Source organism: Nannospalax galili, unplaced genomic scaffold, assembly GCF_000622305.1.
Source record: "Nannospalax galili isolate Female #2095 unplaced genomic scaffold, S.galili_v1.0 scaffold485, whole genome shotgun sequence".
NCBI lineage: Eukaryota > Metazoa > Chordata > Mammalia > Rodentia > Spalacidae > Nannospalax > Nannospalax galili.
In genome coordinates, this window is record NW_008354534.1 from 596,544 (window position 1) to 614,903 (window position 18,360).

The 18,360-nt window shown below is 39.9% G+C and overlaps 1 protein-coding gene across 2 annotated transcripts in view; it reads right to left on the reverse strand.

Moving 5' to 3' along the window:
• Sfmbt1 (Scm like with four mbt domains 1) overlaps positions 1 to 18,360 on the reverse strand; it is a 109,465-nt gene that overhangs the window by 40,254 nt on the left and 50,851 nt on the right. For both annotated transcript variants that reach the window (XM_029555400.1, XM_008851817.3), the window contains exons 2-4: positions 13,917 to 14,069; positions 9,106 to 9,200; positions 2,970 to 3,210 (exon numbers count right to left, since the gene is read on the reverse strand). In XM_029555400.1, the coding sequence (XP_029411260.1) occupies positions 2,970 to 3,210; positions 9,106 to 9,200; positions 13,917 to 13,944 (364 nt within the window). In that variant the 5' untranslated portion in view covers positions 13,945 to 14,069. The remainder of the gene's footprint in view (positions 1 to 2,969; positions 3,211 to 9,105; positions 9,201 to 13,916; positions 14,070 to 18,360) is intronic.

Below are 18,360 nucleotides of genomic sequence, written 5' to 3' on the forward strand. Positions count from 1 at the left end.
CTTTTTCTCTTTTCAAGCCTTCTTTTCCTTCACTTACCTCAAATCTAAATTTTTATAGATTTTAGCTATATTTTATAAAAGATTCTATTTTATTTTCACTACGCATATGTGTGTGTGTGTGTGTGTGTGTGTGTGTGTGTGTGATAAAAAGAAAATGTCGCTGAGCGTGGTGGTGCACACCTTTAATCCCAGCACTTTAATCCTAGCACTCAGGAGGCAGAGGCAGGCAGATCTCTGTGAGTTCAAGGCCAGCCTGGTCTACATAGTGAGTTCCAGGACAGCTGGGGCTACAGGGAGACCCTATCTCAAAAAGACCAAAAAAAAAAAAAAAGGAAATGTCTTTGTAATTAAGACATATAGAAGAAGGGACTGGAGAGCTGGCTCAGCGGTTAAGAGCACAGAAGTTCTTGCAGTTGACCTGAGTTCAATTCCCAGCACCGACACTGGGCAACTCACAACTGCCTATGACTCCACCTCCAGGGGCATCCAAAGCCTCTGGCCTTCATGGGCACCCATTTGAGCCTCTACGTACACACACGTACACACACGTACACACACACACACACACACATACACACACACAAACACACACACAGAGACAGACATAATTAAAATAGTAATAATAAAAGAAATGTAGAAGAAATTAGAAAAATATAATTTGGAATGCATTAGAATGCTAAGAATAATGTGTAAAAGCTTGAAGAGTTAATGGGATATTTTCATAATTTCAAAGTATTTCCCTACAAGATTCCAATTAATTAAAAAGAGTAACAGAATAATTTTGCAGAAGAAAACCTGAACCAACTTAGTCAAGTGATGAAAGTTACTATCATCAACATAGAAAATATCAAAAGCATGCATTGCCTGACAGGATACACTGAAAAGACATCATTTCTTCATTTGTACTACAAAGAACCCCAATCTACATTAGGGCAGCATGAGCCAAAGCTAAACTGGGGGAGATCCTACACAGCATTTTTCAAAAATGTCAAGACCAAGAAAGACCAAGAAAACTAAAGAGACGCGACAACTAAAAGCTGTGTGGTCTTGGCCTTGAACTGGACCAGCAACAGAAACATTGCTGAGAATATTCCTGAGAGCAGGACACAATGAGTACACTGGGAAAAATGGCCAGTGTCCTTCAAATGTCTACATCATGAAAAACAAAGGGAGTCTCAGGAGCTGTTTCACATTAAAGGGAACTTATTTCAAAGACATGACAACAATACAACTGTGATTCATGACTTTATTATAAAGATGCTGTTAGGACAATTAGAAAAAAGTGAAAAGGGTCTGCATATTAAACTTTAAGAAAATTTTTTATTTTTATTTTATGTGTATGCGTGTATTGTCTACATGTAGGTAAGTGCATTTGTGTCATGCAGTGCCCAAGGAGGGTAGACAAAGCTGTCGGATCCCCTGGGACTGGAGTTATGGACAGTTGTTAGCTGCCATGTGGGTGCTGGGATTCAAACCCAGGTCTTCTGCAAGAACAACCAGTGTTCTTAACCACTGAGCAATCTCTCCAGCCCCAGGTCTGCATATTAAATAACAGTTTTTTACCATATTTATTTTCCTGATTTTGATATTTTACTGGGCTTATGAATGCCTTATTCTTAAAAATACATTTAAAGTATTTATAAGTAAAAGGGCATTGTGTCTAAAATTGATTTTCAAAGAGTTTATTTAGAAAGTCTGTGTGGGAAGGGGAGAAAGGATAAAGCAAATGTGGTAAAATGTCAACATTTGAGAAAACTTAGCAAAAAGTCACCAAGAATTATTACAACTTTCCTGTAAGTATGAAACCAACTCAAAGTGAGAAGTTAAAAATATAAAGCACTTGTGTTTTCTTGAGCTGCATGCTCTTCTTTCCTCTTTGCTTTTACTATCTCTCTCCTACCTAGTCTAGATTTTATAATATTCTAAGTAGGGCAGCTCCTGGAATGGAGCTCCAGTCAGTTCATTTAAAAAATTCGTGCTACCAGGCCTGGTAGCTTGCACCTATAATCCCCAGCATTTGGGAGGCTGAGGCAGGAGGCTTGCCACAAGTCTAAGGTCAGTCTGAACTATTCCTTACTTAAAACAAAGTTTGCAGTATAGTTACATGATTTCTTATAGGTAAGAAGAGAGAGAATAATAAACACAGAAGCTGGCACAGGCCTGTAATCTCAGCATTTAAGGAGGCTGAGGCAGTAAGTTTTCAAGTTCAAAATCAACCTGGACCAAAGAGTGATACCCTGTCTCCACAAAAAAAAAAAAAAAAAAAAAAAAAAGGTGTGTATGGGGTGTATGTGGGGAAAACACTGATCTGGCCTATAACCAGGCCAAGTATGGTGCCTAGGATCGTAGCTCTCATGAGGAAGACTGTTTGAGGCCAGCCTGAGCTACACTGTGAAACCTTATCCCAAAAATCAAAGGCTGTGGATACTTCTATGTGGTATACCTCTTACATAGCATGTGTAAAGCTCTGGGTTCAATCTCTAGTACACACACACACATACAATCAGACAAATTCAAGGCCAAGCTGAGCTACATGAGATCCTTCTTCAAAAATAAATAAAACAGATAAAATGTTAAAATAACTGAATAAGGGGCTGGTGAGATGGCTCAGAGGTTAGGAGCACTGGCTGTTCTTGCAGAGGACCTAGGTTCTATTCCCAGCACCCACATAGCTGCTAATAGCCATCAGTAACTCTAGTTCCAGGGGACTCCAATACTCTTTTCTCACCTCTGCTGGCATTGCATGACACAGGTGCACTTACACACATAAAGGTAATACACTCATACACATAAAATAAAAATAAGAAATACATAAATAAATAAATAAATGGACAAATTATAAACAAGCCGATTTCATTTTTAAAACTGGGGAAATATGCATTATTCCTTATATAAATCTTCATTCACAATGTCAGTCTACAATGTTGAGCAAATATCCCATCACACCTTGACAGGGAGTGTTTCACTACCTTCTGGAGCTTCAAGGGTCTTCTTGTTCTGCTGACACCACCCAATGGGGTAGAGGCCAGCCTTCCTGATGTCACACCAGAAGTCTGCTCTTCGGTCCTCCCCATAGCCCTCGTAGCGGAGCAGGAGCAACTGCTCACAGGCGGTGATGACGGTGGCAACCCAGTAGGTTTCAGGGTCTGATCTCACAGCCAGCTCCAGTTTCATTCCAGGAACAAATCCATTTTGCAAACGTATGTCCACCTGAAGAAGGAGATGTTTTGAGATGCTAGACAAATATACGATATGAGTGCTCTGTCCAAAACAATTTGTAAAGACCTAACATTTCTGAAGAACTAAATATAGTAAAATTTTCTTAAGGTTAAAGAAGGAAAAATAATTTTAATCTTCTAAAGGGAAACCTGAGAAATTCCAGCTCAAGTACAAAACAATGATCTAAACAAACCAGAAGTAGTCACTATGCTCTGTTCCACATGACAAAGATGGAACTTGGTATTTTCAACAAAGCAATCTATGTGATTACAGAAAGTGCATTCTAGAAAGCAAATACATTACTAAACAGTCACATCTTAATAGTCATCACCAAGTTTTCAAGAGAGATTTCTAAGCATCCCTTTAGTCCCAGTATTCAGAAAGCAGGCAGGCGGGTCTCTGTGAGCTCCAAGCCAGCGAGGGCTACACAGTGAGAGCCTCTGTCCAAAAAAAAAGCATGATTTCTACATAGCTCAACAAAAAATTAAGGAAGATAGGGAAATGACGGAAACTCAGTAACAACAATAAATTAGTAATATAATGTACTATATGTAAGGAGCCATACTTATAAATAAATAAAAATATATTTATATACTTTATAAATATATGAATAAAAATTTTAAAAAATATGTGTGTCCATGTGTATGTTCATGGCTGCACTTGTGTGTGACCAGAGGACAACCTCAGGTATCATCCTCAGGAACACCATTCACCTCCTTTGAGACAGGGTCTCACTGGCTTGGAGTTCATCAATCATAGTAGAATAGTTACTTTCAACCTTGGTATTTTTTTTTTAAGTTTCCTTTTTACGTATGTGAATGTTATAACTGTATGTGTACCCAGGTCATGAAGGTCATGTAGTGCTGGCAGAGGACAGAAGAGGGCGTCCAATCCCTTGGAACTGGAGTTACTAATAGTTGTTAGCTGCCATGTGGTTATTGGGATTTGAACCTAGGTACTCTCCAAGAGCAGCCAGTGCTCTTAACCACTGAGCCATCTCTCTAGCCCTGAGAAGCTTTTTTTTTTTTTTTTTGAAGACGGCGGCAGTCAATGTAGAGACTCATAACTGGTCAAAGTACTGATAATAAGTGATGGAATATTCACCTTAAACGGGACATTTATATCAATCCTTGTCTCAACACTCAGGGAACATCACACAAGAGGGGGCACAAAGAATGTTAAGAACTGTAGGATGTGGAGAAGTGCTGTAAGACACTATCTTCTGGAGGTGACATGGCTGTCGCATTCATGAACTCACAGCAGCTGCTGTTGCATGCATAAGACCTGCACTGAGCTGGAGCAAATCAATAATCCAGTTAGATAGGGGAGGGGCATATGAGGTCTCAGTCCTGGCTCAGGAGCTATTAGCAGTTCAAGGCTGTTGGGGAAGGGAGTCATTTTTCTTCAGGGGTATAGTCACTGGTAAGTTGCCCATGATACAGTAAATAACCCCACACCTATGCATATGCAAGCAACCATAATTAAATGCAGTGGTTATTTTGGGGGCTGGAGAAATTGCTCAGCAGTTAAGAGCACTGGCTATTCTTGCAGAGGACCTGGGTTCAGTTCCCAGCACCCACATGGCAGCTAGCAACCATTCATAACTCCAGTTCCAAAGGATCCAACATTCTCTTCTGGCCTCTGTGGGCACTGCACAACACAGGTTCACTTACATTCATGCAGGCAAAACACTCATACACATAAAATAAAAATAGATAAATCAAGGGGCTGGAGAGATAGATGATTTAGCAGTTAAGAGCACTGATTGCTCTTGCAGAGGACCCAGGTTCAGTTCCCAGCACTTGCATGGCGGCTAACAACTGCCTAACACCCTCTTCTGACTTCCACAGGCATTGCAATGATGGGTGCACTTACATACATGCAGGCAAAATACTCGTATGCATAAAATAAAAATAAACTAATAAAATTTAAAAATAGTATCTACCTGTGCTGGAGAGCTTTAGTGTCAACTTGACATACCTGGGTTGAGGGAACCTCAATTGGGGAATTGCATCTATTGGACTGGCCTGTGGCCATGTCTGAGGGACATCTTCTTGATGAGTGATGTGGGAGGGCCCAGCCCACTGTGGGTGGTGCCACCCATGGGCAGGTGGGCCTGTGTTGCATAAGAAAGCAGGCTGAGCAAGGGCCAGGGAAGCAAGCCAGTAAGCAGCGTTCCTCTATGGCCTGTGCTCCAGCTCCTGCCTCCAGGTTCCTGCCCTGAGTTCCTACCTTGGGCTCCTGGATGAACTGTGACCTGGGATATGTAAGCTAAATAAACCCTTTCCTCCCCAAGTTGGTATTGGCCAGAGTATTTTGTCATAGCAATGAAGAAAACAAACCAGAACAAGGTCCTAGGTTTGATTCTTAGCACCAAAACAACAACAACAAAACCAAACAATCAAACAACAAATACAGTAAGCATATACTGGATATTACTGTTTTTCTGTTTTTTTATTTATTGCCTTGCTTTCTGTTCATATTTTTGTCTTCTATACATTTTCTACCTTTTGTGGGTTTTTTTTTTTTTTCGGTCTTTTTGAGACAGGGTCTCCTTGTAGCCCCAGCTGTCCTGGAACTCACTGTAGACCAGGATAGCCTCGAACTCACTATGTAGACCAGGGTGGCCTCGAACTCACAAAGATCTGCCTGCCTTTGCCTCCCGAGTGCTGGGATTAAAGGCATGCACCACCATGCCTGGCCCTTTTGTGGTTTGTAAATGGGCATTTTAATAATTCATTTTATCCTCCTCCATAGTATACCAAGTTCACTTAAATTTTTTTGGTTTTGGGGGGGTTTGAGACAGGGTCTCCCTATATCCCCAGCTGGCCTGGAACTCACTCTTGATCAGGACTGAACTTTATCTCACAGAGATCCACCTGCCTCTGCCTCCTAGGTACTGGGATTAAAAGTGTGTGCTACCACACCTGGCTCAGATCTACTTTTGAAGTAACATTAGACTATTTCCTGGGTAGTTTTAGTACCTTATGATGATAAAGTAATTCTAATTCCTCTCTCTCTCTTTTTTTTTTTTTTTGGTCTTTTTGAGACAGGGTCTCCCTGTAGCCCCAGATGACCTAGAACTCACTATGTAGTCCAGGCTGGCCTCAAACTCACAGAGATCCACCTGTTTCTGCCTCCCAAGTGCTGGGACTAAAGGTATGTACCACCACGCCCAGCTTAGTTCCTCTTATATCCGGTGTCATTCATTTCACTTACATGCAGGTACGCATAAGAATATACTTATACATAAGCATCCATAATCTAATATATTGCTGTTATTATCTTCAATAAACTTATTTCAACTAAACAATGAAAATTAAACACTTTAATTTTGTGCCTTCTATTCCTTCTCTTAAGCACTTCTCTTCTCTGCACTTCCTTCAGAAATCATGCAGGCAGAAAAGACCAGAGTGAAATACTTAAAACATTAAAAGCAAAAAGCACCAACCCAGAATTCAGAATTGAGAAAAACTGTCTGCTGAAAATGAAGGAGATGGGGTTGGAGAGATGGCTCAGCAGTTTAGAGCACTGGCTTGCTCTTGCAGAGGACCTGGCTTAGATTCTCAGCACCCACATAGCAGCTAACAATCATCCATAACTCTAGTTCCAGGGGATGTGATGGGCTCTTCTGGACTCTGCAGGCATTGCACAACACAGGTATACTTACATACATGTATGCAATATACTCATACATATAAAATTTTTTTAAAATATTTTTTAATGAAGGAGACATACTTAAAAATTAAGGAAGCTTTTTACCAGTCGACATGCCTTACAAGAAATACTTATAAAATCCTTTAGACTACAGGGACTGAACTCAGATTACCTGGTTTTTGCAGCAACTGCCTTTACCCACTGAGCCATTTTGCTGCCCCCTCTACAACGTATATTGATCATATCCAATCCAAATCCTTCTTCTGACTCCTCTTGGACTACCCTCCCAACTTCATGTCCTCCTCTTTTTTTTAATAACCCACTGAGTCCAATTAGTATTGATTGCTGGTCTGTGTATGTGGGCCACCCAAAAAGAAGTGGCAACCTACCAGTGGCCACACCCCAAAGAGAAATGACTTCTCTCCCCTGGCAGCTATCAGTTGCCAATATCTACTTAGGTGGGGGTGGAGCCTGATGAGCCCCTATTCATCAAATGTTGAGCAGCTTGATCTTGCACTGACAACCACAGCTGCTACAAATTCATGAGTATAACCCACCACACATCCAGAAGACAGCATTTTGTATCATTCTTCCCCAATCGCCAGTTCTTACATTCATCTCTCTTCTGTAATGTTCTCTGAGCCTTGAGTTGAAAGAGTTGATATAAATGTCCCACTCAGAGTGACTTATTCTCACTTTGATCAATTATAAGTCTCTGCACTAACTGCAGCCCACTGCAAAAAGAAGTTTCTCTAACCAAGACTGAGAGCATCAGTAATCTATGCATATAACCAAAACTATTTAAAAGGCAGTTTGACAACATACCCATTTAGCAGAACAATAGTTAAGTTCCCCATTACAAGCTATGATTTCCTCAGTCATGGGCTTGTGACCAGGTGTATAGTACCAGGCATAAATTTCCTCCTGTGAAGTAGGCTTCAAATACAACCAGAAAGTCCCTAATTACTCCCCTAACAGCCATGCCACTACTGCGCTAATAGGCACATTTTCCCTGACAGGTCAGTATTATAGCATGTGGAGTCCATCTCTGGGTGAGTCCTTTGATGACTTCTAGCACTATGAAAGCTAGCCAGCAGGAAGCTTCTAGGTCAGTTCTAGCTTGACTTCACTATGCTCTACAACCAGAGAGTGTTATGTCTTCAGCAACAGAGTCTACCTATGGTAGGCAAACAAGAGCAATGACAATACCTTGTGCTATTTTAAAGGCCTCTGGGATGCCTTGACCAATAACTCACAGAGAAGTGTTATGACTTCAGCAACAGAGTCTACCTACGGTGGGCAACCAAGAGCAATGACAATACCTTGTGCTATTTTAGAGGCCTCTGGGATACCTTGACCAATAACTCACAGAGAAGAATTTCATGCCTGGTACTCAGATTTTCATTTGGTAACCTGTATCTTCTGGGGGACACAGACTTCCATTCAAATGCCGTCTTAAAACTATACATATATTTGCTGGGCGTGGTGGCGCACGCCTTTAATCCCAGCACTCGGGAGGCAGAGGCACGTGGATCTCTGTGAGTTCAAGGCCAGCCTGGTCTACATAGTGAGTTCCAGGACAGCTGGGGCTACAGGGAGACCCTGTCTCAAAAAGAACCCCCAAAAATATATATACATATATTTAATATTGGCTAAAGATTTGCTATATGTACCCTTTCTTATGCTTAGATATGTTCCTTCTATTACAAATTTCTTTATAATTTTTAACATGAAAGGATATTGGATTCTGTCAAATGTTTTCTGCACTTATCAAAATGACCATGCAATTTCTGTCCTTTAGTTCATTTATAAAATTTATAACATTTACTGATTTACATATATTGAATCATTCTTGTATCTCTAGAATAAAGCCAACTCAACCACATTGAATGATTTATTTCATGTGTTCTTGAATCTGTTTGCCAGTAATTTTCATTCTATTTGTACTCCCCCCTTTGCAAATATGTATAAAACTTTTTCTTTTTTGTCACAGGGTCTCCCTATAGCCACAGCTGGCCTGAAATTCACCAAGTTGACCAGGCTGACCTCGATCTCAGAGCTCCACCTGCCTCTGCCTCCTGAGTGCTGTGCACCATCATGCCCAGCTAAAATTTTCTTAATAAGAAGAAAAGGAAAAACCATTTAAATTCTTTCAAGTGTCATAACTAAAAATAATTCTAAATTTTCTCATGACAACACAATGATTAAAAGGAAAAGGTTTCTGCCTACATGCTTAAATGATGCATAGGGAATTGCAGTAGATCCCGTCTCTTCTAGATAATCTTCCCAGCTTAATTCCACTTCCTCTACACCAGACCCAGCATCTGCAATTAAAAACAAAAGAAGAAGAGAAAAAATAAAAAACCCATCATTTGACATGTTCTTTCTGAGGAGACAATAAATCTGAAGTTCATGCAAATGCATCACTTGAGCTAATGGAGTAAAAAACTATTCAGATCACTCTGGACTTAAATATAGTATCTAAGACCAAGCATTTAGGATGCTTAACTGACATTTAAAACTTAAATTCTGCACCTGATTCTAAGCATTCTACAGCTGAGTAAAAATACTACTAGTTAATATTTTCACTCACTCCAGAAAGTGTGAACTTACTTTTGTTTTCCCTCCCTTATATCCAACCCATTATATTAATAAAACATATCCTAAATCTAGCCACTTCTCACCGTATCTATTGCTATCTCTAGAACAAGGCCTATCTACTGTATCTTTTACCTTTCACTTATACTTACATAAGATCTAAGATTTTTGGAAGACTACAAAGGTCCTACAGAATCTGGTCTAACCTACTTTTTACTAAATAGGCTTTTATTGCTCATGCATTCAGGTAACAGTGGGTTTCTTGCCTCTATCCCCAAGTTTGAGGCAAGATCATATCATGTATCCAAATTCAGTATGTAGCCCAGGCTGGCCTTAAATTGGCAATCCTCCTGCCTTTGCCTCCCAAGTGCTAGGCTTACAGGTATGTAGCACCATGCCATTTCTTGTCATTCTTTCTGCCAGGTCTCTAACATTTGCTCTTAGATCAAAGGCTTTTCTTCTAGGGGAATCACATCTCTATTTCAGTCAAATGCTGATTCTACTCAAATGCTGACTCTTCAGAAAAGCCTTTCACCAGTGCAAATCTAAACATAACTGTCTCTATTAATTTCATTTGTCATTCCTAATTTGACTAGTACATGGTATGTCTTTTTATCTTCCCTGCTAGATCATAAATTCTATAAAGATGTATTTTTTAATGATCACTTCTGTATCTTTATTATCTGACTCAAAACACCTGGTATATATTAGACAGCCAATAAACATTTACTGAGTAATGAAATATTCAAATACCATGTAATCCAATAATCCTACTTCATATGAGCTCTTTAGAAGCAAGGATGGATCTTTTAAAAATTGTATTTATTTTATGTATATGAATGTTTTGCCTGCATGTATGTTAAGTACACCCATATCATGGAATGCCCACAGAGGCCAGAAAAGGGTGTAGGATCCCTTGGAACTGGAGTTTGAGACATCTGTTAGCCAGAATGTGGGTGCTTAGAACTCACAAGCAGTGCTCTTAACCACTGAGCTACCTCTCCAGACCCAACTGTTTATGCCCATAGATTGGTGCTACTGTTGCTTTAGTCAGAGAAGCTGCTTTTTGTAGTGGCAGCAATTACTACAGAGACCCTTAATTGGTCAAAATGTTGAGAAGAAATACCTGCATGCTTAGACCTAAGTGGTCTAAGATATTATACTCTCTGAGGCTCAGTGAACATTGTAAAGGGGTCGGAGGAGGGGTGTAAAAAGACAGAAGAGATGAAATGTTGTAGAATGCTGTCTTCAGGGCATGATATGGTTACTGCACTCATGAACTTACACCAACATTCCAGAATATAAAGGAGAAGGGTTCATAAGGCCTGATTCTCCAGGAGGATTCATAGGCAATTAATGGTTGCTAGTGGAGGAATAGACATTTTCTTCAGTGATGTAGCCACTTAAGTTGCCCAAGCTCCTGTAAATATCCTCACCCATGCTCTTTCAAGCAATGCTAATTAAACATGAAAGTAAACAAGGGTCTAGTTCAAAGAGGAAGGGGATCAGTAGGAGAGGAAAGGGATCAACAGGAATAGAAAGGGGAAAAGAGAGAGCAACAGGGAATTAATAACATCAAAATATAGTATATACAGGTATGAAAATGTCATAATGAAACCCACTATTATATATAATTAATATACACTAAGAAAAATTTTAGAAGAACATAAAATGGTATAGGCACTCTGGATAGAAGTCTAACAGTTTTGTCACTAAACCTATCATTTAAAAATTGCACTCAAGACTGTGGAGTGCTGGGCCCTAAATGGAACATCTATATCACAGTCCCTCCCTGCCAAGGCTCAGGGATCATGAAATTGTGACTTCATGCACAAGACCTACACAAGATCAAGCCAGTCAAAATTCCAGCATGGACACAGGAAGGGTTTATAAATTCCACCACTAGCCAAGGAACTCTTGGCAACTGATGATTGCTAGGGGAGGAAGAGTAAGTTTTCTTCAGATGCAGCCCAATAGGATGCTCATGCTCCAGAAGATGGTCCTACATCCATGTGCATGCAGGAAGTACTAAGTGGATTCAGTGACTTTAAAAAAGAGAGTATGAAGTTGGGATACAAGAGTGATAGGGGGTATAGGAGGCCTTGGAAGAGAGGGAGTAGGGAGTGAATCTGGTCAAAACACATTATATTCATGTGTGAAATTCTCAATCCATAAATTGAATTTTTTAAAATGTCACTCATAAGCCCACCATGGTGATGCCTGACTTTAATCCCAGGACTGGGGAGGCAGAGGCAGGAGGATCTCTGTGAGACAGAGGCTAGCCTGGTTTACATAGTGAGTTCCAGGCCAGCTGGGACTATAAAAAACCCTGTCTCAGAAAGACAAAAAATGGGGGAGGGGCACCCATTTGCCTTTATCCCCCACAAAATGAAATATTATGTCTGTAATTATTCATACTTATTTATAACAGCCAAAAAATTGGAATAATCAAAATGTACTAATAGGTGGGTAGTTGATCAAAGTGCAATACAATCATGGAATCTGACTCAGCAGTAAAAAATAGCAAACTACAGCCAGCAAGATGGCTCAGTATGTAAAGGCACTTGCCACCAAGCCTGATGACCGAAGTTCAATCCCCAGGACCCATATAGTAAAAGGAGAGAACAAATTCTCACACCTTATCTTCTGATCTCCATGTGTGCCATGCTGTGTATATCCATATATACATCCACACATACATTAATTATAGTAATTTTACTTATGAGACATTCTTTTTTTCTTGATTTTTTTATGATTTTCATATAATATAATTTGATGGTATTTAGACTCCCTCCCTAGCTGTACCTCCCCTTATTGCCCCTGCCCAATTTAATGTACTCTATTAGAGGCCTATAGAGTCTAATTTGTGTCTGCAAATGTCCTTCAGTATGGGTTTATCCACTGAAGGCTGGTTAACCTACCAAGGGTCCCATGCTTGAAAGAGACTGTCTCTGCCCCTCCCAGAAGCCCTCTGTTGATACAAATTTCCTTAGATGGGGTTGGAGCTTCTTACCCACTTCCTCATGTCTGTGCTAGGATTCTGACTGGCTTGGGCTTGCATGGGACTTATGCAGGCCATCACAATTTGCTGTGAGTTCATATGAGTAACTGATCAGCTGTCTGGAAAACTGTTTCCTGTGGTTATTCAGCACCTTTGGCGTCCTCTTCTACAACAATCCCTGAGCCTTCAGATGCAGAAGTTTAATACAGGTATCCTATTCAGGGATAAGCAGCCTGGAGCTTATGAGGCATTCTTTTTAAAAAATATCTTATTATTTTTATTTTATGTGTATGTGTGTATTGTCTGAATGTGTATAAGTGCACCGGTGTTGTGCAATGCCCATGGAGGTCAGAAGAGGGTGTCGTATCCCCTGGAACTGGAGTTACGGACAGTTGTTAGCTGCCATATGGGTTCTGGGATTCAAACCTGAGTCTTCCGCAAGAACATTCAGTGTTCTTAACCACTGTACCATCTCTCTAGCCCCATGAAGCATTCTTTAAATGACAAAATTATTGAGATAGAGAACATATTCGTAATTACCTGGGGTTAAAAAATGTAAGGAGAGGCCGGGCGTGGTGGCCCACGCCTTTAATCTTAGCACTCAGGAGGCAGAGGCAGGCAGATTTCTGTGAATTCAGGGCCAGCTGGGGCTACAGGGAGACCCTGTCTCAAAAAAAAAAAAAAAAGTAAGGAGAATAGGCTGGAGAAATAGATCAAGAGCTAAGAGCACTGGCTGTTTCTTGTACAAGACCCAGGTTCAATTCTCAGCACTCACATGGCTGCTAAAATCCATCTCTAACTCTAGTTCCAGAGGATCTGATACCCTTTTCTGGTCTCTGTGGGCATTACATATATGTAGTTCACTTTGTGCAGGCAAAACACTCATACACATGAAATAAAAATAAGCAATTTTTAAAAACATAGGGAGAAAAAGGGATAGGTATGGCTCTTCATGGTGACAGAACAGTTCTGTATCTTGACCTGAGGTAAGTTATAGAAGTCAACATGTGTGACAAAATAACAGAACAAAACACTTCATACCAATATCCATTTTCTGGATTTTATGTCATACTATAGTTACATAAGATTAACTAATGGGAGAATGGGAGAAACTATGTGAAAGGAACATGAGACCTAATGACACTATCTTTAAAGCTTTCCAGGAACCCATAAATTATTTTAAAACAATTACAAAGTAACTTTCAAAATCCAAATATAATTACAAAAAGAAGTCTGTTCATAAAAATCACTTATTTTTCAAACACTAGGAGTAGTAGCAGTCCCTTGTGTCAGATTCTCTGTCAGGTGCAAGAGATGTGGACGAAAATGTATGATTTCAAAGGGCTTCCAGTTTAGTGGTAGAAAAGACAAGCAAGATAATATAATACAGACAATTAATACAAGCCTGCAGTCTGGAGAATGAATACAGCAGAACCAATACCTGCATCAAGCTGCTGTTCCCCGTTCATCTCCACAGCACCTGGGCTATCTCCTTCCCACACAAAGAAAATGCTGGGGAATCTGCTACAACACGAATGTGATCTGAAGTTCCAAGTGTCTGTCCAGTGGGCATCCAAGGGTCTAAATGAAAATGCTGAGAAATAGGAAAGACATAAACATGGTGAAGCTCAAATGTGTTTACTTATTCATAAGACATGGCATTTGGCTGGGTTGAGAAGTAAGATAAAACAAAAACACTGATAGGAGAGATGGGATTACAAGAAAAAAATGAGACCTTTTCTAATTTTGAAGTTTGTCTGGTGAGTACATATATACAGGTGTGTGTGTATAAGGGAAAACTGTCAAAACCCTAAGATATCTTCGTATCTAAAGATTACAATAAATTAACACGTATAGGAGTCCTATTTCTTAAACTTAGATTACTATAGTTAGTACTATGCTTCCTATCCACAACACTGCTAATTCTTCCTACCCATAAAACTTTAATTCTTGGAGCTCAGTGGTTAAGAACACTGACTGTTCTTGCAGAAGATCCGAGTTCGAATCCCAGCACCCACATGGCAGCTAACAACTGTCTGTAACTCCAGTTCCAGGAGATCCGACAGCCTCTTCTGTCCTCCGTGGGCACTGCACGACATGGGTGCACTTACATACATGCAGGCCATACACGCATACACGTAAAATAAAAAAAATAAAACCCTTAATTCTTAAGAATCCCCCACAAGCCCTAGACCCATTTGCTTATTTACTTATTTATTTATGTATTTATTTACTGTTTCTTGAGACAGAGTCCCCCCCTAGCCCCAGACAGCCTGGAACTTGCTATGTAGATCAGGCTGACTTTGATCTCACAGATCTGCCTACTACTGCATCCCTGAAAGCTGAGATTAAAGGTGTGCACCACCATGTTGGCCCTGACCCTGTTTATTTTATGTTTATTGCCACCACATCTCTATTTTTAAAACAGCTCTATTGGAGTACAATTCATGCACCAAAATTTCTTAATTGAAATGTACGATCTAGTAACTTTTATTAAATTTGCAGAGGATTTAAATATTACCATAAACCAGTTTTAGAATATTTTTGTGTTCTGAAAATAAGCTTCATGCTCATGAGGCAGTCTTCCTTACTCATCCTTGGGTGCAAGCCACCACCAATGCACTTTCCAGCTCTAGAAATTTTGCCTTTCCTGAAGACTGTGTATAAATGCAGTAAGGGGTCTTTTATGTCTGGCTTCTTTCACTTGGCATGTTTTTAAGACCCATCCATGTTGCAGAATGGATGAATATATTTATTCATGCTATCTATACTTGTGAACTAATGTAAGATATTATGTTGAGACATGCCTAACACTAGAAAAATAAATGAAAAGTGAGTTACTACAGAAAGGCATGACAGTGAAGAGCAGGAGGGAAATTACTTGATCTTTTTAAAAAGGAACACTCTTTAGCCACATTGAGAATAGTATGTGAGCAAGAGCAGAACCAGAAAGATTAACTTGTTGTTGTTGTTGTTTCGGTCTTTTTGAGACAGGGTCTCCCTGTAGCCCCAGCTGTCCTGGAACTCACTATGTAGACCAGGCTGGCCTTGAACTCACAGAGATCCACGTGCCTCTGCCTCCCGAGTGCAGGGATTAAAGGCGTGCACCATCACGCCCGGCAGAAAGATTAACTTTTAACTTTAAAGACCTTGGAAGAGTCAAGGTGAGAGGTACTAGGGCCTAGGTCCAGGACAGTGAAAACATGAAGGAAGGAGAAGATGGACATGGAGCCTAAGTTTTTGGCCTAAACAAATGGAAGGATGGATCTGTCGTGAAAAAGGGAAAACTGGTGTGTGTGTGTGTGTGTGTGTGTGTGTGTGTGTGTGTGTCCATGTGCACATGCCATGGCACCAACATGGAGATCAGAGGACAACTTTTGGGAGCCGATTCTCTTCTTCCACTATGTGAGACCAGGGATTTCACTCAGGTCATCAGGCCTAGCAGCAAGCACCTTTAACCACTCACTGAGTCATCTCCCTGGCCCTAACACTTTGTAGATCATATCTTACTGTGATTTTCAGGGGGTTCCCAGACCTCATCCCTGGTTTTCTCCTCTCTCAGTATTCTTCCTTTTGTGGGGTGCTGTCTATGCTGAGAGGAACACATTCACAACTATTTATGAGGTGGCGACAACCAGGTTACTTCTTAGGACTCAGAACTTTTGGGTAATTTTAGTTTATGGTCTGTTTCTTGAACATCAAAAACATTTGGAGGGCTTTATTTTAGGTTTCTGTTTTATTCTATCTGCAGCTTGGCTCCTGCAGTGAAATAAACTAAGTTTATTACTCGAGGTTGGCTTCTGTGATCCTTTTAAGGTACTAACCATCCCATTGCCAGTTGATTGGTATAAATTAACTAAATTAACCAAATTTCTGAGAGTGTCTGGTCAGTCTACAAGATGTCAAATTTAGTTGTATGACCTGTTTCTTGATCATGATATCTGACAGCCATCTTTGTGTTTTATGAGTTTCAAGAAAGCCTGAAAACATACAAAGACTGGGAAAATTCCAGTGTTCCTGCTGCTTCCTAATTCTATAACTGACAGGTTATTTAATGTCTCTGAGCCTCAGCCTCCTTACCTGTAAAATAAAACTATCATATATGGATTAAGCAGAGTAGTTAAGATGATAGAATACTGTTAAAATACAGTTATGCAGCTAGACTTTTCATGCATTGGGCACTATTCTGTATGCCTGATAATTTGCTATTTAACATACAAAAATTGCCAGTGACAAGCAAGTTGGGTACCCAAACTTTATTATGTTAAAGTTTTATTTTAATTACATGTATGTCTGTTGGAATATGTGTGGGTATGTACATATGAGTCTAGGTACTCAAAGAAGCCAGAGGCGTTGGATATCCTGAGAGCTAGTTACAGGCAGTTGAGAGCTCCCTGACATTGTTGTTGGAAATTGAAACTGGGTCCTCTAGAAGAACAGTACATGCTCTTAACTGCTGAGCCATCTCTCCAGCCCAAATTTTATTATTTTTATTTGATAAAATATTATCTGGTCACAGTGGAGCACACCTTTAATCCCAGCACTCTGGAGGCAGAGACAGGTGGACATTTGTGAGTTCCAGGTCTACATAGTGAGTTCCAAGCCGGCTAGGGCTACAGAGAGAGCCTGTTTTTTGTTGTTTTTTTTTTTTTAAAAAAAAAGCAAACCGGGCGTGATGGCGCACACCTTTAATCCCAGCACTTGGGAGGCAGAGGCAGGTGGATCTCTCTGAGTTCAAGGCCAGCCTGGTCTACATAGTGAGTTCCAGGACAGCTGGGGCTATAGGAAAACCCTGTCTCAACCGCCTCCCCCCAAAAAGCAAGCACAACCTAAGAAGCCATGCTCAACACCCAATAATGAACAAGTGTAAGTCATTTAGAGAAACCATATATTATATAGAAAACAACTCTTCAATAGCTTTTATTTATTTATTTATTTAATTAATTTATTTTATTTTTGTCTTTTTGAGACAGGGTCTCCCTGTAGCCCCAGCTGTCCTGGAACTCACTATGTAGACTAGACTGACCTTGAACTCACAAAGATCCGCCTGCCTCTGCCTCCCAAGTGCTGGGATTAAAGGCGAGTGCCACCATGCCCGGCCTTCAATAGCTTTTAAATAAGGCTTCTAGAAAAAGAGTGAATCTCTTTTTATTACAAAAGACACATTGTAAAACATGTTAAATGTGTAAAATAATTCAGTGCAAAAAACTAAACAGACATAAGAGAAGAAAATGGCCTAAATTGTGCTAATTAATTAGGGATCTAACTGAACTCATATGCAAGGTGTAAAACTAAAACTCTCACTGTAAGAACAGCAGTCTATTTACAAGATACTTTTGTTTGGTCATTTTTAGAGTTAAATGCACTTTATTTTTTGTTTTTATGGACTTCACATGCTAAATATATTTTTAAAAATTTGTTAAATTTCTACACCTTTTAACCACCACCATCAACAAATGACCCTCTCTACCTCCACTTTTCTATTCTTTCCCTAAAGACAATTTAGAATTTACCCTATATCATTGAATTATTCTGGCAAACTTAAACATAAAGACTTCCAATTTTCTAAGATTAGGATTTACCAGTTCTTCTTTCTAGAGCTAAGTACAAAATTATCTATATAATTTTCAATCCTAGCCAGATGAAGTGGCACACACCTTTGGTCCTAGCACTCTGGAGGCAGAGGCAGATGGATCTCTATGAGACTGAGGCCAGCCTAGTCTACATAGCCAGTTCCAGTTGAACTGAGGTTACAGGGAGACCCTGTCTCAAAAGGACCAATAATAATAATAATAATTATTATTATTATTATTATTTTCAATCCTTAATAATATTGTCTGTGCTGACAATATCTTCATGCTTTATCAGAAACATGTTTTTCATAA